The sequence below is a fragment of the Taeniopygia guttata genome, chromosome 1A (assembly GCF_048771995.1).
Source record: "Taeniopygia guttata chromosome 1A, bTaeGut7.mat, whole genome shotgun sequence".
Lineage (NCBI taxonomy): Eukaryota > Metazoa > Chordata > Aves > Passeriformes > Estrildidae > Taeniopygia > Taeniopygia guttata.
In genome coordinates, this window is record NC_133025.1 from 20,307,458 (window position 1) to 20,332,947 (window position 25,490).

Below are 25,490 nucleotides of genomic sequence, written 5' to 3' on the forward strand. Positions count from 1 at the left end.
ATGAAAACAAATGAAAACAAAAAGATTTTAAAAGACTGAGAATAATTTTATTTGCAATATTCTTTACTGCAGCCTTCTCTCTTCCCTTTTACTCAAAAACTTTTGGCTTTAGTTACATGATTTGTCTTTTAGAACATTTGTAAAAAGGCATTAAGGATGGAAGTAGATACTGTATCATTCTGTTTTCATTTCTACAGCTTTCCATTTGAGAATGATAACAATTTTGGTTTGTCTAGGATAAAATGAATGTGAATAGAAAATTACTACAAAAATGTGGAGATATCCAGTATAGTCTGAAATATTTGTCTTTAAGCAATTAATATTATCCTAAGTGCATAGTGAAATTTTCTATCCTTCTGTTTCTCCTTCCTTTTATAGTTGCATCAAACTTTATTATAAAATAGTCAGTGTTTCTTTACTTGTTTTTTAATCTGTAGCAAATATTTTTTAATTTGCTTTTCCCTGGAAGCATGCAAAAAATGCTCACCAAAAATCATGGCTTTTATTTTTAAATAGCAGACATTTTACTGTTCTTAGAAAAGAAATGGAGGTTAAAAAAAGGGAGAATCATTTTGACTAGGTAAACGAGTTCTGCTATCAAATTCAAGACAGAGAGCTAGATGCAAAAAATAACTGTATTTGACTTTTCTGTTTCAGTGAACTTGGCATTGTCCACAGAGTTTGTTTTGAAATCACATTTTGCTACTGTGTGATGATAGAGTCTATGCTGTCAAACGAGAAACAGTTCCCTATTGGAAACTGGTTTATCACAAATTCTGTATTCAGACAAACTTCTGATGGAAGATAATAGCTTTATCAGCTTTGTTTATCCATTATAACAATTTTGGGGAAAATACACCTGTTCCAAACTCTAATGCATGTGTTGTATCACAGTACATTTTTTTGATGGTTTGTCTAGTTTTCTGTTTCTGTTCACAATATGTTTGGTTCACCTATGGCTTAAAGCCATATTTCATACATATACAGATCAATGAATAGGGATGTCAGCTGGCATAGAAGAGGCTGAACATAAATATCAGTAATTTCCATGTATACGTGGATTCACTTTTCTCTTCTCTGCACTGAACATGAAGTGCATTCAATCTCAGTATAAAGCTCTTTGTCCTTTAAAGCTTCAGGAAAGCATGTTTATTATTTTTCCTGCTATTGACGTTACCAGAAAAACAATCAATTATTGGCAATTAAAAATAATTATTTGGCAATCCCTGGAAAGCACAGTCTAAGGAGTGCTGCTTTGTCCCTTATTATACCCACAGATAAATTCCACAGGATGTCTTTGAAACTGTGCTCAGTAACCAATAGAATGTCTTTGTAGCACTATGTTGGCAGTGTCCTTTTGCAAAGAGGGAATATGCAGTAAATTTTAAAAACTATCATGTTGCATTTTGAACCCTGTCTTAACTAGGATATATTTTATTGGCCTTTCTGTGAGATTTTTATGCGCCTATTTCTGCAATTTGGTATTAAATATGCTGACATTAAAAGATAATATCAGGGAAAGGCTATCTTTACTTGCACTTAAAAAACTTTATTTATAAATGAAAATATTTTAGTATTTTTTTATTTTGATGAATATTATGTATTTTCTGCATTTGATAATTTATTGCATAAAAACCAAATACTAAACCACCAGGAAAGCTACACCCTTGGATTTCTCAGTTAAGAATAAAATTATGAATTTATCATGAAATGATAGAATGTCCTGTCCTGGAAAGTACCATAAATATCATCCAGTTCCATCTCCCCTGCCATGGGCAGGGACACTTGTTACTAGAACAATTTGCTCAGAGCCCCATTCAACCTGACCATGAACACTTCCAGGGATGAGGCATCCACAGCTTCTGCAGAGAGCCTCTTTCAGTGCCTCATCAGCATCACAGGGAATGGATTCTTTCTAATCTCTAATCTAAACCTATCCACTTTTAGTTTAAAGCCATTCATCTGTTTAGTATTCTTCTCCAGCTCTCTTGCTGGTCCCTTTAGGTACTGGGAGGCTCCAAATAGGTCTCCCTGGAGCCTTTTCTTCTCCAGGCTGAACAACTCCCTCAGTTTGTCTTCACTGGGAGAGGAGCTCTGTCCCTCTCAACATCTTCATGGCCTGCTCTGGACTTGCTTCACTCTAACAGGTCCATGTCATTCTTATGTCTTTTTATGGTGAATAGGGATTTGAGTAACTTCTATTATATTGCACAACACCAGGAGAGTGAAAATTCATTCACTCCTTTTTGCAGAATATAGTACATGTGACATTAATATGAAGTGTGTTACTGTCACAGGAACTAACAAACAGCTTTCACAGTTCAATAATGCATTCCTTGGGTACTATAAGAAGGCCAGAAAAATGGCCTCCATGGAGTTTCATGTCCCTGAACACCAATTTCAGTGTACTAATTTCTGATAAAATTTCACACAAGTTCCCTAATGATTCTAAAATTGGTAATAAGTACATAGCTGGAGGGTTAGATGATATGTGTAGTTCAAGAAAGCTTCCAAAGTTTATTCTGCTTACTCCAAGATAGCTCAGCCTTTTGCATTTCAGTTTGGTCTAGAAAACTTGAGCATTTCAGGATGAGGGTTGTTTGCTTGTTTTCTGAGGTGCATCCAGTCAACTCAAATAGATTTCTTTTTATTTGAATACACACAATTTTATAATAATTGATGTTCTATTGATAAAACACTTTTAAAAAATGTCTTAAACTTTTTAGATTTTCACTGAAAAAAAAAATGAAAACTTTCAATGAAAAACCACAAAAATATTTTCATTGGAAAGGGGTTTTTTAATAAAAATACTTGTCTTTAAATCTATTTTTAAGTTCTAGTATAAAGAGTAATTTGATTGATATTTCTTTATCTTTAAAAATAATTACTACAGGATTAAAAAATAATCAAGAAATATTAGAAAGTATGAGTTGAACAATAACACCCTAAGTTCAAATCTGTATTGTTTGAATTGTGCTGTTAAACTTAGAGAACTTTAAATATATTGCTGAAGAGTTTTTTTCTCATCATATAAAGCAATTCTAAAGAAGAATATTCCATTTTTGGGCTTTAATATGTACATTATATGACAATTCAAAGTAAAAAAGCTGAAAATTGTTCAGCAAAAGTAAATAGGAAAAATTCCATATTTGCCAGTAAAATTTTTGATGTGGAAGAAACAGTTTACATGAACACTGGGGAAACATTTAGATAAGCAGAATGTTTTTAATTAAATAGGACTTGGAGTCTAGTACTTGCAGTATATCACAGGTGAGATGTGTTGTTGCAGGTGTTAAAGACTGTTTTCATATATTACCATGCATCACTAATTAGATTTAGGTCACTCTATTAGGAAACGATCATTATAGACTTAGATGGATACTGTGATGCTCTCTTCATGGTGTTTTGAATAATTTTCCTGCTCTTCTAAATGTTCTTCATTACTTCACATTCTCAATCCTGGAACAGATGGTGTACAGGTGGATTTTAGCTCTCATGCATAGCTTGACTGAAGCAAATTAGGATCTTCTTTTATAGAGTTTGCAGTAACTATGGGGAGTCTGTATAAAAATGTTTGAAGGCTTTTTAATATGGTGGATTACATCTCTAAGGAAAATCTCAATGATCAGACTTTTGTAAGTGCCTTTTTGCATTTTGGGTTTTGTTTGGTTTGCTTTGGTTTTGATTGTTTTTTTTTTTAATTTTATTTTTAACTTTAATGATTTAACCTTTAGACACAATTTATAAACATGATACTGTGAATAAATGTTTTTCTGGACAGACTTTAAAGAGTTATGAGTCATCTATCAGAAATTATTGATTTTGCTTTTCTCAATAAACAAGAATCTTTTCATTCAGATGAGTCCATCAGATTATCAGTGGAAATCAGTTTGGATGGATGGATTTCTGGAGAATATTTTCCAAGAAACCAACTACCATGATTTTGGTGATTACCTGTATTTACATTTATTCAAGAACCCTTTATGAAGCTGAGCTCTACCACACTATGGGATTTTGTTCATCCTAAAGAAACAAGCAAGAAGAAATTAAACTAGAGCAAGAAAGCAGTGCAATGACCAGAACAAGATTTTATAATATTAAACCAAAAAATGTCATAGTGAGAAAGAGAGTGGAAAAAGAGCGATAGAAGGCAAAATGTGAAATATCATCAGACAGGTAGGAGGTACGATCTTGCATAAACATCAGGCGAGACCACTCCATCTGAAGCTTGGCATGTGAATGCATATACTCACTGCAAGAAGGAAGGTGAAGAAAGGTGAAAATTCTGTCTGGCACCTTTATACCTGGAGGATTCACACTGGTTGCAAAAAAAATAAACATGCAAACTCTGCAGAACTGCATATGAAGCTTTCAGAGATCAGAGCCCAGGTGAGAACGCCATACTGTGACATGTGGGTGCCTTGCCCTGACCCTGCGTGGTGCTGAGAAAGCTCTGCTGGGTGTGGAGGTTGTGCTGCCAAGGTGCAGTGCACTGTACTGAGTGGGTGTCTTGGCACCACTGAAGAAACTCGGGATACCTTCCTCCAGGATTTCCTGCCTACTTGAGTTTGGACAATCAGCTACAAAATGACCTAATACTTCCTTGGACTGTAGAAATAGCAAATAATCAGATGACTTTCAAAGAAACAGGATTTTATGTGCATTACTTTTTAAAATTTAAGTGATGTTTGCAACTACATGTTTTATATGTAAACTTATCCACAAAAGAAACAAATCTGAAAGGGCTTCAGATAGCTGCAGAAAAAGAATTAAGAATCTGAAAAGGTTTTGTAGTATTTTCCTAAATAAAAAATCAAACTTTTATTTTTCTAATTTGCATTTTGATTGGTAAGAAAGCCATTGTTCCAATGGAGGTATGATATGGGCATAGAAAGCAGCAATATTTGAGTGAGCCGAAGTGTTGGCGTTTGTGTTTTATGAGAAAGCAGCAGAAATCTGACAGGCCACAGTAATGGTAAATTATTCTTTCTTTTGGATCGGTTCCTTCCTTGAAGCAATTTTTGCAATTCTTAGGCAGTTTCTGTAAGATCACCATCTAGAGTCTTGTCTTTGTAAGTATTTGAGAGGGAATTAGTCTGTAAATCATCTTTTTATGAAATCATTCAATAGGATTAAAAATCTCAAACACAACTGATGTGGAGTTGTAGCTGTATTTTATACAATGGGATCATCAAATCCTAAACCTTCTTCTCATAGGACTTAACACTACGTTATAAATACATAGATGTACCTGTGAAGTAATCTTGTTCAAGTTGTTCAAGTAATTAACACAGGCTGTGTCTCATTGCAGTTGTTCAGCCAATAGTAAGCAGAGATTCCCACTATCACACCTTAATTTAACTGTGTTTTTAATCATCTCAAGATGTGGAGAATTTTTTTTTTTTTTTTTTGTAAGGGGATTTGGTCTGCTCTGAATACTTCAGAGGCAATATTGATTTTTACTTTTTTGGGCTACAGAAGTCCAACTTTTTTACAGGGAAACAGCAAAAGGAAATGAGAATATATACAAGGCCCTGTCCAGTATAAGTCTGCCTGATACTTAGTGCAATAACAAAGTAGTACAGCATTTCCTCTAACAACCTGTCTAACCACCTGCAAGAATGATTGCATTATTTTAAGCAGGTAGAGCTACAATTAGCAGATTAGGGGGTTTATGTGGTCTTTGAAATTGTGGTAGCAGTTAGATCTTCATATTTCATCATAGTTATCAGTGAGAACATTAGGTTTACTGACATTTAAAAAATCTGACTTGCCTATGATGGTAAGTAAGCACACAATGCTGTTTTCTGTGGCTATTATTAGAGACTTCATAAGCTGGCAAAACTCTACTCATATTAAATACCTGAGAAACTATGGCTACATGAGTTCCAATAACTGCACTGAATTATGATTGAATCTAGGTACTAAATTTTAGATTATGAATTATTTTTAAATGCCATGATCTTAGATTTTGGATACCCAGGCATAATTAAACAAATTTGACAACCCAATTAAAACGACCTTTAAGTGAGTTCCAGAAGCTGATTTTTTGATATTCTGAATAGCACCAGAAGCAAGATGCTCTTTTTCTTTCCTTCATTTTTAACTTCTGTTTGTGTATGAGTCTTTTTCTCAACCTAGTATTATTGCTGGGTTCTGCCTGCTTGCCAGGTGTGTCTTTTGCCAGCTCAAGGTGTGTGATTTCATCTCTTGGCAATTCAACAGGTCCCTGCACTCCGTGAGCTTCTGATAGGCTGACATTTAAATCAGATTAAAACAACCCCTTTGTGGCAAGCAGGTAATCAGGACAGTGTCATTACTATGATTGAGTATGCATTCAAAGAAGAATGGTGTCTGGTTTGCCCAACTGTGAAAATAGTATCTTTTTAGGGACTTCAAACTAACCTGATTTAATTATCTAGTTAAACAGAATTTAACTGTCTTTCTTATTATACTGAAGGAAGAAATCAGTATCTCTTGATGTATATGACTTTTAGTCATTATATATTTAAGTTATACAGGGAAGATAATGCCAAGATTTAAAGGATGTCTAATTTTTCATCGTATCACTTACTATAACTAAGTGTTCCAATACCATGAGCTCAGATGTCTTGAGCAAGGCCCCCAAAGAAACCTTTAAAATTTAAGATTAAAAATACTTTTGGAGAACTTCTTTTGCACCATCTGGGTTTTTTTGACTAGGAGTTTGGCTGCAAAAGAAAGCTTTTCTCCATGGTCCTGAGGACTCAGAATTTTTACAAGCAAGCTAAAAAAGATTATCTCTCCTTAAATGAATTTAGTATCTGAGATCCAAAGTGAAGTTTTTTGAGATTAGCTGTAAAATTTCACTAATACTAAAAATGTGATTATTTCTACTGACAGTTATTATTCTACTAATAGTTATTTTTACTGATAGTTTTTGGAATGTGAATTTCTCATACCAGTAGATGAGATTGAGATGTGCAACCTCAAGCCTTACTGCATTAACAATATGGCCTGTGTTCCCTAATATTAATACAGAACAGTACCTTTAAAAAATATCTCACTGAAAAACACTGATCACCCATTTCCTTGAATGGAGAGATCAACTGTTCAGCGAATATATCGTTCTTCTAATACAGACTTGTTTTCCTGTTAAAAAATTGTCCCCATTTATCTTCAATAAAAGTAAATTACTGCCCCAGATATCAACAGCTTCAAATACAATCCATTCATTTAACCTTCTATCCTAGGAAAGAGTTAGTGAAAAAAGTCCAGTTATACTCCTTCACAACAACCATAAAGGTATAAAAATTAGTAAAGACATTGGTATATAAGTTTCTGAAAATTTAATACTGAAATATTCCATTGACTGACCTCCCAGATAGTCTGTAAAGTAGGGTCTTTAAAAAGTGGGAAGCATGGGAGTGGGTATATAGGTTATAGGTGTTTTAAATTACTTCCAAATTTAAGTCAGTTTTTCAGTAAAATTGTGACCCATAAACCGATTGTCAAACATTGTAAACTAAAACGACTTCTTAAATGTTTTATAGCAGTAATATAGCTTTATGTCTTTGGAGATTAGTATCTTTACAATTGCCTTAAAATAACCATGGCAACAGAATAAGTTTTCAGTGGACATCAGTTGCCCACTAATGGTTGTTGTAATTACAAAGAAACAAGACAGCATAATATTATAAATTACTTATCCTTTGATTGCAGTATATTAATTATTGCTGTGCAGACTTGAAGTACTCAGGAATTTCAAGCATTTTTTACTTGCACATCAGGCTTCTCAGGAACTGCTTTGTAGTCTTTCCCTCCTTCTGGCACAAGGTAATACTTTAATGAATAACGTAACATTTGTTGTGAATTGTATTAGATGATTTTGCATTCTACAAACATCAGAGAATAAGACATGACAAAGTCGTAAGGCTAAAATAACATTACCTTGGATACTTTGGAAAATTCAAAGCAGTGATTTCAAGAGTGATGTTTCTTCTTGATGCCTCTCTCCAAAACTTTGTGGTAATTGAAGCGTGGCCTGCAGCTCTGTGTGTGCATATGTGTGTACAGTTGTGTGACTTAGTTCATTTTTGATGTAGACCGCACAAAAGAAATTGAGCTACAAAATGGTTTATGGATATTTAACAGTTCCTCTTCGCGGAGTTGTCCTCACTAAATGTCAGAGTTTAAGCCCCAGCTAAAGCACTGGAAGGAAGGTTGGGTTTCATCCCTGACAAGTGATGGAAATCAATATTAGGAAATACCCTGATATATTTTTAACCTGTTTAATTATTTTAATTAACATACAGCTGATTGCACTCCAGGAAAAAAACAGGTAATAGCTTGGCTCGATGTCAAATAGGATCTTGTTCAGCAAGATGAACTATCCTCATGGGTGACTGAGAGTATATTGGTCATAATAAGCTGCTTGGTTAGACAGAGAAGAAAATGGCATTTATGTTTCAGGTGTCTGCTAACTAAATGTTAATGGACTAATGTCTGTTACATAATGACAATCCCAATGAGACAATGTTAAGGATGCAGATGTGTCTTCTTTGAGAAATCTTAAGTTATTTATTTGCTTTCAGAACATTCTTATAGCTAATTGCTTTTGGCTGTGAGTTTGTACTTTGGGTGTTAGATTTTTTTTGTAAGCTATATACATTGCATATAAGCCTTAAATAGGAAATTGTTTAGTTCCTTCATTCTCTCTGCAATCAATTATTTCAGCTATGGTTATGTGACACTGATTTTGTTTGCTTGTTTTCTGTTCACTTTTATTCTAGCAATATATCATATCTTGAAAAATAATGAAGGCTTAGAAAAGAAATAACAGAGATACTAAGATGTCAGTAATGATATCTGAGAAATATGGCCATGGTCTAGGACTTCAAGAGCCTGGAGACAGAGGAGCAAAATCACAACTAAATGCTCTCTTGGAGTTGACAGAGCAATCCTTGTATTGGGATGAAGCCCATTATCTGGACCATTTCCCATTTTGGTGACATTTTTACAATTACTCCAAGGATGGTTATCTTTACTCACCAGGATGCTGCCTCACTTCCCAGGCAGCTACTACCTGAGGCAAAGAACTTTTATTTGCTTTTCACTAGCCTCAGAAACCTATTAATATAGAGGCTGCTTGAGAGGCTGGTCAAATTCTAAAAACATTTGTCCAAAAGCACCTGGAAATACAAATGGCTCTTCAGATACCCATTTTTTCTGCAGACAGCCCTTGCAGCTTAACTAGTTCCTGCACATCACATTCTGCATTGATTCCTGCAGTAGTGTGTGGCTTTCTTTGATAATTTTCCTTGTATGAACCCCACTACCTTTTGGGCACAACTTTCACTGAGCTCCACATTTCCCTTCTCTCACGTGGTTCCATAGCAGAGGGATTCTTCTGGAGTGGATAGGGAAGAAATCTTTCTTTCTGAGACTGTACAGGTACTTGTGAGTTACTAGTAATAACTAAGTTGTTTCCTTATCTGAAACACTTTATTGTAGTGTCCTTTGACTCCTGCTTGGCATGTTTTCATCCTGGCATGAAGTAAAATGCTCAGACTGGATTCTGAAGAGGACAGCTGTAACTCATCTCTGCCTTCTCACATTCAGTACGTGCAAGCTAATGAGAAAAGTCTGGTATCATCTGAAAGATACTCTGTCAATTGTCAGCTTGAAAGGCTTTTACCTGAAACCTGACAAAAAAATATGACTGTGATCAGCAGTGCTGAAATAAGTAAATCTTTCTGGGACTAGTAAAACAAAACCAACAAAAACCATCCTAAACAACAAAATCAAAACAATAATCTTGCCCCACCACCCAAAAAAATAAAAGGAAGAGGGGACAAAACCCTAACCAAGCAGTGCCACACAGCAGGAAAAATGGAACAAGTCAGAAAAATAGGATCCCTGGTACCTCACAATAGTTAGTGGTGAAGACAGATACAGGCAGGGTGCACCCATGCCATGTAGTTCTCAAATATGTCTTTGTGAGTCCTTGTATACATGGAGATAGACTGATGACTTATGGTCAGGAGACAATTATTCTGTGCTTCCTAGATAATTAGAGTTTTAGGTAAAAAAAGTTGCAGAACATCTTGGACACTCCTGAAGGTCCTCAGTCTCTTCTGATCTCTTTGAATCACTTTATATAGCTACAGCGTCTTGAAAGAAGTTTTTTATTTTTTGCCAGAAGAATCATGACAAAATAAATAAATGGTATGAAAACACTTTTAGTCTGGGAATGTTCCCATAACATGGTTGTGTTGCTGGGATCGGCAGGTGATCCTGATTTAATAGAGAAATTCATGTCTACTTAAAGTGTATTCATTTTGATAATACTAAAAAATTACTTGTGGTTGTATTTGTGGAAAAGACTCCTCACACTTTCACTCCCACTTATGTCCCAGCATATGTGTCAGCTACTTTTTTTTTTTCTTTTTTTTTTGGTGTGGAAAATCATAACCATGAACTCGTCTCAGAGGAATTACAAGAAATGTGCTTGCTACTACTTGTGCTGCAAAATATATTTAAAAAGAAAGAATGCCCAACTGCAACATTTAAAACTAAAATATGCACATATACTTGATAACACTACAATCACCATTTTCCACCAAAGAGTATTTGATACAATCCAGTATATAATACTGTGCAAACAGAACTTTATGCATCTATTCACACATTTTTATATTGGAAACCTAACTACCCTCTTATAACTTTCTCTTTCAGTACAAGCTGTTAGCTTGTACTAATGTCATATCACCCTGCTACTATTTTAGTATGTTACTTGAGTAGTATTTATCTCTCAGCTGAATTTTATACTGTGTCTTGATCTTTAGGGGATTGAGTGGTCTGTTGCCATTGCATACAATATCCGTTCCCTGAGCCTGTTGGCTTTTTTGACTTGCTGGATTCTTCAGCTGTAGAACTGAATCAATCTTCTCTGGCTCACAATATATGCTGTAGATTTTAAGATGAAACCTGTCCCTATGGATTTTTTGAGTACAGAATAAAAAGAAGCTTTATTCTTTCAAATATGCTGGTAGTACTGAGCTTTTTGGCTACATGTAGAGAACAGCAAGATTTTTGTTTCACTCTCTCCCTCCTCTCTTCTCCTCAAAACCCCCTCCCATGTGTGGACAGAGCTGTCTCTTTTCCAGAGGTGAAAGGAACAAAGCTAAGGTGGCAGGGGAGGTTCAAAGGGTCTCAGTTTTGTTCTCCAGTAGCTCCCTCCCCATCGGAGCCTCATTCATCACATTCTTTTCCTAGGATTGATGTATGCTTCTGACAAGGCCACAGTGATAATTCCTGCCTTGCTGTAGCACATACCTCTGAGGTAGCTCAGCTACATCTCCTACCCCTCCCTGCTAGCAGTGGAGTAGGGAAGGTCACTCACACAGCATTGTCCCACCACTGGGAGGAGAGGTCAAGGCATAGCCTTGTTGAACAGAGAATGGGAGACACAAAACTGCCTTCTCAATTCTGTGTCACCATAGCAGGTGACGGACTGGTGTCTACCAATTTTAATTCTTTATCTGGCAAAATTCAAAGTTTAATCTGTGATACAGTCATATTGCAGTATACATATCATCTGATAGTAGACTCAAGGTGCTGTAAGGAGAGGAGCTAGAGTTCTGTGTTTTTATATTCTGGGTTGACTTATTTGTTAAAGAGTAAGGACAAAAATGTCACCACTGTAGTGTATTTGCTGAGAGTGGCCAATAGCAGATTCTGGGGGAGAAAAGTAGGGAACAAGGAAAATGTAGATTAATTTTCCTCCTGTATATACTTGAAGTTGTAGCTGAAGGACTGTATGAACCAGAGTTTGCATTTAGATCACTACTTTTAAAATCCACTGTTACACCAACTAGTTAATGATGGGGCAAATTGCTTTTTACTATGTCTATACTGTTGATAGCTAGAGTTCAGTCTCATCACTGAATTTTATTCATTTCAGGGTAGGTTTTATGATGCATATCTCTGTGCTTGATGTGGGAAGAAGCTCTAATGGATTCTGTAAGGAAAAAAGCTCTACTTGTTATTTGTTATTTTAAATACTATGAGCTTAAGGTACTTGCCCTGGCTGATGTTATACAAGAGTGGAAAGAACTGTTCCTTTCACAGAAATGCACAATTTTAATTTTTTCACTATGCTGAGGTCAAAACATCAAATAAATTATATGCTCCTGTGCAAAATCACAGCTTAAGTTCTCATCCATCAGCTTCAAAAATGTAAAGTTGTGCTGCCTGACCTGGAATTAATTTATATCAGTTTATTTCAATGCGAAATTGTTTACTTTCTCTATAAGCCTTGTAAAAGGGTACCACCATAATTTGTATTACATATACCCTAAATATGTATAGAATTCATTTCTTGTAGCACTCCTAGTTTCTCTTTCATTCTATTTTGTGATTTCATAAATGAACAGCCAGAATTTGCCCTGTGGTAAGTAAGATAAATTGCCTAAACATGGGCATCAAATGCCATTTAAGATACCCCAGGGTATCCATCTGGCCTCCAGCTGCTGCCTCAGAAAGGCACAGATTCTCTGTCATAGGCATATTCTGCATATCTGTGTGGATGTATCCAGTATCTTAGGATATTTAAAATGTCAGTAAAGGTCTGTATTTAATGAAAATGGATGAAAACTTGTTTTATTGTCCTAGTCTTGAACTGAAATATGTAGGGTAAGCACAAAAAGACGTCTTTTCAGATTTTGAATATGTGGAAGACAATCATTATTTTATATTTTAGTAACCATGTTTTCTCATTGTTTTAAAATGTCTGCTGTGTGGAGATTGAGCAGATAGCAGCTTTATTTGTTACAAACCTCACATAGTTTGGTACACTGTATATTCTTTCTCTGACAGCCTAACATTCACAAATTAACTTCTGCTAGTTCTGATTAGTTGTTTATAATTTTCTGTGTTTTTTTTTTTTCTATTAAATGTTATAACAGCCTGTACTCTTTCCATTTATTCAATTTCAACCTTCTATTTAATTTGTCTCATTGACTAACATCTTGCTTAATTTTTCTTTATGCATTTTTCTTCTCTGGGAACTTTTGGTACTGAAAGTTCAAATGGTTATTCTCCCTCTTTTTACTTTCCTGAGAACAATTTAATTCATGTACATCTCTGTAGTACTTTTTCCTTTTAAAACCTACTTAGAATGAAATTATAATTAAAAAAATACTGAACCCTTAACTCTAGTACCTGAAATTATTTGCATGAATTAATGAAATAAGAGTTGATCCTACAAATCTGAGGAGTCTTTCCATAAAGCTGAATGCTAAGAGATGGTATATTCTGAAGTTTTGATACACAATAGTTAATTGTATTACTGTGCACTACATAACTGCTTGACTTCCATTCTCCTAAGCCTACCATTGAATCCAGGCTTAGTTCTTAAGATTCATAGCAGATAAAGTAGTTTATGTAGAACAGCTCAAAGAATGAAGACTTAGATTAGGTAATTTTAATTTCAAATAAAACTCAAGAAATTAATATAAATCCATAGACATATGATTTCAGAAATAAAATATTTGTATCTGGCATCATGCTTTATAATGAAATCTGCTCCACTAGAGTTAGAATATTTTGTAAATGGCAGTTGTGGGACTTATCAGCACAACCATTTTTCTACACTTCTGTCAATGTACTGAAGTAACAGGGCCTCATAATAAAAAAAAAAAAAAAAAGATTTTCCTATAAGAAGAATCCAAATGTGTTGATTTAATTTAAAATATATTTTTAAAATAAAGTTCAGTGCTGTTCCTAATTTAAGAACTTTTATATATTAATCATTTTTATATGCACTTGGCCAGTACTACACATGAACTTGTGGTTTACAAGTAAATCCACTTCTTTTCCACTTCATGAAATGTAAAGAGAATTTCACTGGAAGGCATTGGCCAAGTGCACACTGTAACCTCACAGGGATCTAATATTGCAGTCTGCAATACAAGAGGAGATATTTTAGAAATATGTGAAATGTAATTTGACAATATAGGCACATGAAGGATTAGTTAGCTGCTGAGCAGCATCTCAAGAATATCAAGATAAATGTTTAAGGATTTCTTCAGAAGAATGTAAATTTTCAAGTCTAGTGCACAAAGGACCTGTACTACAACAGCTGCTTATCAGAAAGGGTCCTCCTTGATATCTATGTAAGGCATTGAAAATTCAAAAGGGCCCATCACAGCTTTGAATCAAATTTAAAAACCTCATACATGTTACCATTTTTTCTTCTTTAAATAACTTCTCTGGCAATTTTAACCTTCATTTTGAAAGGCTCATAAACATCTGAGGTCACAGAAACATTCTGAAGTGTCTAGCGGAGGTGCTAGTTTAAGATCCAGCTTTGTTTAATGCTGATTGCTGCAAACGGGGAAGGAGGAGGGAGAATTTCTTTAAATACCAGAGTATTACTTTATACCTAAAAATTGTAAATAAGTCCTTTGCTCAGCAAAAGTTAGTTAGTTAAGTAAAAGTTAGTCACTTAGTTCAAAATTAGGCAGTAACTATGTCTTTATATTAAAAAAAAGATTGGTATGAAAATGAAGATGAAGAATGTAAAAGCTCACACATGATTTTCCATAGTTAGTTAATCTTACTATGTAGTCTGGAAATTCTACCAGGTACTTTTGTTCTAGACATCCAGAATAAATTAAAAATTTAGTTAAAATGGTGACAGATTGAATACAGTTACCTGAGCCATTCATGAGTTAAAATTACACAGGACAACATAACCACATATAGAATAAAATATAAAAAGGCTCAAAGACATAGTTCTCTCATTTCTCTTTAGCTATTTTATTAAATAATTGCTTTTAAAATATTTTTAAAACTTAAATCAGTGGAATTATTTGTAAAAAAGTAGCCTGCTTTCTCTATTCTTTATGGTGGTCTACACTAGCTTTATAGGAACATTTATCTTGAGCAAAAGTAGCATTTTTCCTATGATAGTTTCCACTGAATGTGATTCCCAAATGAAGCCAGTCAAGTTCGTTCTCTAGTATAAATACCTTACTCAAGAACTGTTTGTTATAGTTGCCCAAAGTACTTTTTATCTAAGCTGGAATTTATGTAGTCCTGGCTCACTACCTCAGGTCTTTGTTGTATTCTGTGTTACTTTCTCTCTATAGTGTGTTAAATTTAGGTTTTGCAGGCAGACCTCAATGTTCAATAAGAGGAGCATTTAAATTGTCTTAAACTTGAACTACAATGCAATTCCCTGCAATGGTAAAGATAGAATATATGTGGCACTACGAAATACCATGAGTGCTCAGTTCTGTATAGCTGGTTGTCAGAAAAAGAGACACTTTTATACTTCCATGGCATTTGTTCAAGTGCATATACTGAATCCAAGTTTGCCTCCTCACATGAGATTAGTTGTTATGGTCAGCTACAGTGTTTCTGCACATGGTTTATTATCTGCTCTCGCTACAGTGTTAACCATTTTTTCCACAGAAGTATGCGCTATTATTCAATGGACTATCCAACAAAGTATATTTTCTTAGAAAACCTTTTCAATTTGAGGACTATCCATTCTCAGATGCACTTTTTATTCAGATCATTCACCAGAGTATATTTTTCTTCGGATGAGATTAACATTTTTAAGAATATTAATTAACCCTTGGTAGTTTGTTTATAGCCTTGAGGCATCTAGTTTGTCTTACACTTTCATTCTGCCCTTACACTTTCAAGACTTCTGCTACCATCTTGCATTCATTGTTTTGGGAGCCACCGGTCAAATCCACAATTTTTCTTCAACTGCCTTTAACTTTGCTTTCCTGGTTATGCAACTAATGGTTTATTAGCACAATCCAGTCATGCATATATCCAAGTTATATTTCATTAAATGTTTCATTCCACAATGGAATATGAATATAAATAGGACATGGATTAAAGCAATAGTCTCCTTGTTAACAGAATATACAAGTTATGGCAGCATTGCTAAAACACAATCAAATATAGTCTAGAGCAGGCACTGTGACTGTTACTGCACTTTCTAAAATCCTCTGTTTAACAAAGGGATAGTGTTTTTTTCTCAGTGTTAGGGAGTGTAAATCTTCTGTGACTTATTCTAGCTTTTAGCAAGCCTGATTTTATTAACTTGACATAGGTTTGACTTTTGCCACATGGGAAAAATGTTGCTGGACTTGGTGAGGCTGCTGAGTTTAGCAAGTTGCTATATCCTTGTTGATTGTGGTGCTCAGGATGAGATGCTGTTGCGCTCTAGCTGAGAAGAGCACTACATCCAAAAAAAGAAAGATCTGGTTTGGACTAATCAGTCACTTTGTATGTGTATTGTGGATTAACCCCTGCAGCTGAGCATCACACAGACTTGCTCCCTCCCCCACCAGCTGGACTGGGGAGAGAGCTGGAAGGGTAAAACTGAGAAAACAGGTGGGTTGAGATAAAGACAGTTTAATAACTGAAGCAAAAGCTGCACACATAAGCAAAACAAAGTGACTTAATTCACCACATGCTATGGGCAGGCAGGTGTTTAGTCCTCTCCAGTAAGTGATTTAATGCCATCTCCCCAGATGTCCCCTTCTTCCTTCTTCTCCTCCAGGTTTACATACTGAACATGATGTTTTATGGTAGAGAATATCCCTTGATTCAGTTGCGGTCAGCTGTACTGATTGGTCCCCTCCCAACTCCTTGTGCATCCCCAGCCTCCCCAATGGTGGAGTGGGATGAAAAGCACAGAACACCTTGACTCTATGTAAATGCTGCTCAGAAATAGCTAAAACATCCCTGTGTTGTCAATAATTTTTAGCACAAATCCAAATCAGAGGCCAGATTAACCTACTATGAAAAACTTAACTTTATGGCAACAAAAACCACCAGAAGATATTTCTAAAGCCAGCCATATATTATAAGCTCATACTCCCGTTGCTGAGCATAATAATGTTTTAAGTTCTGGTCTTAACATATACCAACAACATTTCCTATCTGTTCATAATAATGTCTGTTTTTCCATGAGGTCTTCAAATGCTGCTGAGTGGAAAGAGGAATTCTATTGTTCCTATACAGTAATGTTTTGAAGGTTACCTCCATAACTATGTACTAACAACAGCTGAGGATGTGTTTGTTGGGTGGAAGAAATTTATTGCATCAACCTGCTGTGTGACCAGTGAAGAATAATTTTATTGCTTGATAGATTGTAGACTGGGATTTTTCTTGCCCTTCATTCTGTCAAAATAATTAGGAGCAAAGCATGAAGACCTTTCCAAAATTTTCTGTAGAGTCTCTTCTGTCTTCATGGGGTCTTAAGTCTTTACCACACATAATTTTTGATACTCTTCTTCCATGATTGCTCACATCCAATTTTTGCAGACAGAATTTTTCTGGCAGAACTATGAAATTGGCACAGTATTTAATGTGCCACTTGTCACTCTCAAAACACTGCTTATTTCACTGGGTATCAATTTTATATGAAAGCTGTTATACAAAACAAAATGCTTTAGAGAACAAAATACTTTATGGGAGAGAGACAGACAGACATATAAGAAGAATTGATGTTGAAATCTTGGAGTGTGTATACTGCTCCTACTTCTACTAGCTTACTTCTTCTTGATAGGTACCCAGAATTTTGAGGAGTTTTTTTTTTTATTCTCTGGAAATCACTCACAGTGGACTTAGTGCCTTTAGGTGATATATTAACATGTGTTATAGTATAGGAATTTACTACGAACTGGCTATTCTTGTCTTGGGTGTTTACATGGAAAACCATGCAAATATTGTGGGGGCATTTTCTGGTGGTTTGGGTTTTCCCCCAGTAAAGATAAATTTCAACAGTCACTGAAATAGAACATTAGTATACTTGAATTTTTCTTCAATGGACCTAAACTATAAATATGATTCACCTATATACAAAAATCTGGGGAAGGTGTGTAGCTTTTGAAAAGTCTCTGCAGTAGTGCAGGTCCTTGATGTCACCTTGAAGGAATCCATCAAAATATGTTCTAATTTGGCTGGTCTGGCTGCCAAGGTAGATGTGTAGTTTTCAATCTTTGAACATTTTGTTGATCAAATAAGAACAGTGTCAATTTATAACTTTTGACAGCTTCAGCAATGGCCTTTTCTGTCAGGCAGTGTCATGTAAAGAGGAGAGAGCAACAAGCACAGCCGATGTACTTAATTTATTTTGATAAAGTAGTTTTTCATAGGTGGTCAGTGTTAGAAACAACATACTGTGACACAATTTAAACATTTGCATCTCAAGATCTTTTATGAGTATTGACTCCTAAGTTGAGGATATTAACAATATTTTTGTACTTAACTGGGAAATTTTTAATGTAGTTCATCACAAGATTGCTATTTTTTGCCTACTGCCAAGTATACACGTCCTAAAGTGAAATTATGTCTTTCTTCATGTCAAAAGAAATGTCTTAGTTTCTGTTTTATCCTAGAATTGCCTAATGTTCTATAATACACGCACATAATACCCTCAACCAAACAATCAGAGAAAAAGACAGCAAAGGATTATATTTTAAAATTATTTTTCATAGAATCATACCGTAGATTTTGTGAGGATGATAATAAAATACATTTTGTTTTGGGGAGGTTTTTGAATTTATTATATACTATATTTGCAATATGAAGAACCTGTTCAATTTATAATTAGTATTTTTTCTTTAATGTATATTTTTAAAATTTCTTTAAGGGTATTTATTGCTTTTAATATTTTTTTTCAGGGAGTGCTGGAACACCTGTTGTTTTCAATGAAAATGGAGATGCTCCTGGACGCTATGATATTTTTCAGTATCAAATCACCAACAAGAGTACAGAATATAAAGTAATTGGTCAGTGGAGTAATCAACTTCATCTAAATGTAAGTACACTGTTTCCCTTTGTATTGTCCTGCTGAAACTCTCTGCTCATGGCTTGGATGGGCACACTGTTCACTGAGTAAAAAACTGGCTGGAGGGCCAAGGCATCCTGAGATGACAGTGAATGGAGTTAGTCCAGGTAGCACCTGGTCACAAGTGGTGCTCTCCTGGAGTCAGTACTGGGGCCAGTCCTGTTTAATGTCTTTATCAATGATGTGGACGAGGTGGTCATGTGCACCCCCAGTAAGTTTGCAGATGAGGCCCAAGTTGAGCAGGACCGTTGATCTGATGGAGCGTTAATTAAATTATTTTAAACACTTATAAAATATTACTTATTCTCTGTCAGCTGGCAGAACAAAGCACTTCCCCTCTGTTCTTGAGAAGACAGTAAAAGATTGCACAATAGCCTGAATCAAATCCTTTATTTTCAAGTCAGATGGGTCATGTAGTTATCAACTCCTTCAGAAGATATTTTTGAATAATTTTATATCTGTTGTTCCTCAGAGAGATTAATAAGTTACGCAAGGAAATAATAACTCTTCTTTTAAAAAAAGGCATCAGACAAAATGATGGGGACAGTTAAATTGCCCAGGTATTTCAAATAATATAAGAGGATGAAAATGTATCTCATAAAAGACAAGTTTGAATTCTATCCAATTCTGATTTAGTTAAAACATTGGGATGATGAACTACTGCAATAAAAATATGCCTTGAATATAAAGGGAGACTTTAGTGTTTTTTTACAATAATAACTAGGATTTGTATTGTTTCTTATTACTTCATAGCAAAAGGAATAAAAACCCCACAATTTACCCATCTTCAGATAGTGTTTTTAATTGTTGTCTTAATGTGTTTTGCAAGTTTTGGGATAGTTAAGTTCCACTTGTGCATGGAATTATATTTGGGACGAAAATTGCCATCCTAACAAAATTCAGAGGATATATTACGTAGATTTGTATGACAGGCATCAAGGTTTAATTTGAGAAATTTTTGGGTCCAAAGTACTTCCTTCTGGAAGAAGACGTCTTTGTGCAAAGAGAAAAGAAGAAAAATTAAGTTAATATCTTTCCTTATTAGATATGTAATGTACTTGAGTTGTGTTAGCTGTTTGGGTACCTCTGCAAATGTGAAATACCAATGTTGTTTTGCTAAAGGCTGATGAGAAGGGCAGCAGTGTGAATTGATGTCTAGATCCACCAAAGCAAGTTTTTGCAGTGAATTCAATAAAACAACAAAAAGAAGGTTTCAAATATCTCTGGTTTTCCATGTGAGAGGTTCCTGATGAAGAGTAACAAAGACAGTGTAGTAAATATTTACAAATTATTCTCCTGTTCAGACTATTTTGCAATAATTATCTGAGTGCTATCGACAATAGCACATATGATGACTCCCCATTTTCATTCACAGCTGTTTAGCTTTAGCATATCTACAATTTAATATCTGTAACTACTTGTCAGGGACTCATTTATTTAGTTATTCTGCCCAAATAGAAGAAAATCCTACTAACAGAAGACGCGTGTTGCAGATTGTGTGGCAGTGTTATTTCCTTTCACTAACCTGATATCTGTCTGTTGAAAGGTATGAAAGGAAAAAAATGGTTAAACAAGTTTAATATTAAACATTAATTTCTAGAAAACACTACAGTTAGATCCTTATCATAACTATTATGGAATACATTACAGATTTTGATAATTGCTACATTTTTCTGAAAAGTTAGTGCTTATTAAATTAACTCAAAAACTGATAAATTTTGCACAAATGCTAGTACTAACATAACAGTTATATAGTAATATCAAAAAAGATACAGAAAAATTTGCTTTAATTTTAGTTTAATTATGATCTGCCTTTTTCTATCTCCCCCTAGACTTCTGAATTTTTCATTAAGCCTGTAGTTTTTCAGTCCCATTATTTCTGCCTCATGTATATATACAGGGGGGAACTCTGAAATATGACTGGATTGATGGGTACTCATACTACCGAAACCACATCGTGCTAACCACACAGACCACAAATCTAACAGGAATGGATTTATCTAAGGATGCCCTAATTAACTCTCATTACTTGAGGATGTGTTAGAATGTTGTTTGGCTCTCCTTTTTCACCACCATAATCTCATGTGCTGGATGCAACTGGTTTTTCTGACTCTCAGGCAAGTTCTGTCTAGTACGTGGGGTTGTGAGCATACGAGTGGGCTGGCACAGTGCCCGGCAGTGCAAGCTTCTGCTCCCAGCCTTGTGTTAGGGTCCTGCTCTGCTCCACCACCCCTGCTCTGCTGCAGAGCCCCTGCTCACACCAGCCAGGATCCTGCACATTCACTAAACTCTTAGCAGGTGTTGATGGCAGTTATGACAGATGACGATCTACTGTGGCAAAGCTGTTGCCTCCTCTCACTAGACAAAATATATTGAAACCAAGTAAGCTTTTTGAATGATTGTCAATATTCCAGATCATCATACTGCAAATTAGGAAGTGCTTTTGAGTGCCAATGAATCATAGGGAACACGGTGGATGTTTTCATTAGTTTCTGTGAAAACATCTATATTTATTGAAAGTGAAGCCGTATTAAGATGGCAGAACAATTTTTACCCTGCTGCTCATTAAAGGAGATGCTTTTAAAATATAATACTTTCCCCCCTGTATCATTCTCTTCTAGTTTACTTTTATGAAGACACATGTAACTATGATTTTAGTGAATATTTGTAAGCTAGATATCCTCTGCAGATACCTCTACCCTGATTTTTACAGATATTTCTTCCTCAAATTGTGTGGTAACATGTAGTTCTGATGTGTTTATGATTATGTTAATCTATGCAGCTGGTATTGTGCTTCGGAAAATTTACAGTTTTTATTCATGTGTTCATTTTTCCTGTCAGAATAATATATCTTGAAAGTATCAGTTTTTTAGCACAGTTCAACCTTGGAAAAATTAATGTAATACAAACTAGAACATATCTTCCATCTAAATAACTTAATCCAAAGGTTTCCCCTTTCTGTTTCTGATTTCCTCATTCCCCCTACTTTTAAATTTTCCTTTTCCTTAAGATTCGCTTTGCTAATTTATATCATATTTTGGCTGCAGGTTTGTTGTCTGGGCTTTGGCTTCTCACCTGGTAGCGAGCCCCAGTCTGTCTCTGGCCACCACCCTCGGAATTCAGGGTTGCTCTGCTGATGTCTCTGGCACCTCAGAGCCAGACACTGACTCTGCAGGCTCCTTGTCAAGCTTCAGACTCGTTCCTTTCCCATTGCAGTGCTGGTTTTCCCTTTGGGCAGGAAGTGCTGGCTCTCTCTGGATAAAGACTCTGTATCACATTCCCTAAGGGGCTCTTTCTCAGCAGGCTTCACCACTGCTGAGACCCTTCTAGCTCTGATGCTGGTTTCTTCATGGAGACTTCAGGAACATTAATGCTCTCCTTTAGGCCAACTGACCTTTTAAATTTCCTCTAAAGCAACTTTAGCTTCCAGATACAGGCACTTCATGACTACTGATCAGTCGTACTCATGTAAATCTTACAAAACAAATGCATGACAATGCGGATACAATAGATAAATTAAATTAAGAAACAATAACGATCTTCCAAATTTAAATTTTTGCATAATTCGTGAGTTTGAAAAAGGTATCTAAGTCTTTGACAGATACAAGAAAACTCTGAAAGCAAATATTTAGAAATGTCCAAAAATAATCTCAAAGAACCTGATTGATGATTCTGACCATGTAAATTTACTCCTCTTTTAGTAAAGTCCTTTTACTCTCCAAGGTTTCCTGACTTTAAGTGATCTTAATATACTGGAAACAACCAGGACTTTGAAACTTTTGGTATGATTTTAAAGGAAGAAATAATTGCCTTAGAACTTCTGCTTATTCATGATACTTTAACTGTCAATGTTTTTTGTTGTTCACTTTCATAATTTTCTTTTCTTTATCAGTAGAAAAAGATAACTTAATTTTCAGGGAAGTCTGATAGTTAAAATGCTGTCTTAAAAAATATTCTGGTTTTTATGATGAATAAAAATCCAGGCAAAGGTAGCTGTTTCTGCAAAAGCTATGTTTTATTCATATTGCAACAGTATTTTGCATACCAGGTCACACGTAAAAGTTCTCTACAAATGTGTGGGTTTAGCAAATTTGAGCTCTCAACCATGTAATATCTGTACAAGTAAAGTTGTTAGAAACAAGCTTGCTTTTCCTTGCACTTATAATTTGAATCAAGTTCTTTTTATGATTAATAATTAATTCACCGTTAGAAACTCTGTTCTGTACTGCATGTGTTGTTATAAGGGCTAGACAGAGATGTTGACTGGTGGCTTTTGTCAGTGGCAATAGATGGAAATAGTCCCAAACTGAAGTTTTAATAATGAGTTCCTGACTACCTTTCTTTAGAAACCCATTCAGTTTGTTCAGGTTCATTTCTGAATATCTTTTTTTCTCTGAACATTTCTTTTAAAATGCTCTAAATGCATTTTACAATGCTCTATTTTTAAAACTAAATATGAGTTGGAAAAAGGAACGTTGAAATGTTAAAGAATTTTAAAATCTAATATTTGACTTTTTTTAAAAAACACATTTTTAAATATAGTTTGAAACAATCTCAGATTGCATTTCAAGCTTATATATTGTTTTGGTCTATCAAAATCTGTCTTTACAGATCCCAGTATGAAAAAATAAATGTAGATCTTGCAAGCTAGTGATTTTGATCTTCTGCTGAGTCTTCAGGGAGACACAATTATTGCTGATTTTAAAATCACACATTTAGCTGATGCAGTTAAAATGCTTAGGTGGATAACAACTTACATGATAGTACTCCTCAAGAAAAATCCAAAGCAGATAAAAACCTTGCATGTTTCCCTGGAGCTGCTCAGGGCTGGGCTGGATGGGGTTCTAAGCAACCTGGTCTAGTGAAAGGTGACCCTGCTCACAGCAGAGGGGTTGGAAATGGATGATCTTTCAGGTTGCTTTGAACCCAGGCCTTCCTGTGAGCCTGTGTTTCAAGTGAAAACACTGAATTTTAAAGACACAGTTCAATTGTATTTGTTTTATTGTTTAGTTTGGGATTTCTGTGTGTTTTGTTTTTTGGATTTTTTTTTGTTTTGTTTCGTTTTGTTTTGTTTTGTTTTTCACCAGAGCACAGGAGTTCTGTTAAAATAAAAAGGAGGTTTTACAATAACAGATTTCTAACATTCTCTTAGAAATAATAAGATACATAAGCTTTCACATTTATGGAGTGCATGCATTGAGGATATAAATGACTCAGGGGCATCCATTTTTCCATAAAGATCTTGATTTATGACTAAAACTAAAATTAAAATTACACTGATGTGATGAACTATCAGAGAGACAGCAATAACCACCATCAGCCTTAAGCATAGTGATTGGTGAACTAGTAAAAATTGGGAACCTCACACTGACAGTGAGCTTCCCTTCAGGCATAAAGAGATCATAAAGAGATTTGAATCAGTATTTGATTTCCCTTTTTTCTAGGCCTCATGTCTTGCATCTAATACTGAAGGAATCCATCAACACTGAAATTAGTCAATTATTTTTGGAGGTTGCAGATTCAAAATCCATTAGTTCCCTTTCTTGCGACATGGTAAAAGAAAATAACTCAAAAAACTTCTGATGCTTTCCATAACTGCATTAAATAAGTTTCAAGCTTTGCTGTAGGCCATTGTATTTCATTAAAGAAGTCAGAAAACCTCTTCTTTTCCTGTGGTAGCTATTATATAATTGATAGACGTTTTTAAAATGCTGAACCTAAGCCCTGAGTTAACAAAAGAACATAGTACAGTGAAATACGCAACAAAAGCACTTAGTGCTGTATATGATTATATCTATAAACAAAATATGACAATCATATGGCCTGCAGGGTGTTCTTCTGCCTACATGTAATAAGGCAGTAGAGTTCAAACTTTCACTCTAACAGACCCATGTTATCTGATTGAAAATTGTTGATGCTGGATTAAAAATAAAACTCAATGAGACAAGCAACAATGTTTCAGGTTCTTCTAGTCTTCTCAAAATTGTACTGCTATCTTTCTTTATTCTACATAAGGCTGAAAATAGAAGAGACTGTTATGGTTTTTAGGCTAGTTAGGTTTCACAAAACTAGCCCTGATCTTAGCACTGGTCAAGTAGTATGACTCAGGATTAGTTCTTCCCTACTGTTAGTGTCTTAGGTCAATATGAAAATTGTATCTGCTAAGGACCAATTCTAGATTAAAAAGATAAGTCAACAGTGGCCTACAGTAAATGAGCAGTGAATACAAGACAAAAAATACAAGAAACATGGAATAAAATTGAGATTTTGTGATATTGAAAAGTTGTGGGTTGTATTGATATAAAATGCTTTGTGGTGGAAAGGAAATAGGCTGAATACAGATGTTAAAAGAGCATTAAATTATTTTAAGAACTGCACATATTAGACAGAAACTATTTCAGGCAAGACTGAAAACCAAAACAGAACCTAGATTCAGGAACCAATGACATTAGAAGAACCGAAGAATAATGACAACTTGTCTTTCTTCTGAAGTTTTTTCACTTTGGTCCTAACAGTAATTTTTCCATCTCAATGAAATAGATTACTTGACTGATTCTCTAGAGAAAAACAACGAAAAAAAAAAAAAAACAAAAAAGAAAATGGATAAAAGATAGCTGCTGGGAAAATA

At 35.0% G+C, this 25,490-nt stretch overlaps 1 protein-coding gene across 5 annotated transcripts in view; it reads left to right on the forward strand.

Annotated features, from left to right (window-relative positions):
* The window catches only part of GRM8 (glutamate metabotropic receptor 8), a 310,552-nt gene that overhangs the window by 227,001 nt on the left and 58,061 nt on the right, over window positions 1-25,490 (forward strand). For all 5 annotated transcript variants that reach the window (XM_072920891.1, XM_012568966.5, XM_072920901.1 and 2 more), the window contains one exon: window positions 18,696-18,832. In XM_072920891.1, the coding sequence (XP_072776992.1) occupies window positions 18,696-18,832 (137 nt within the window). The remainder of the gene's footprint in view (window positions 1-18,695; window positions 18,833-25,490) is intronic.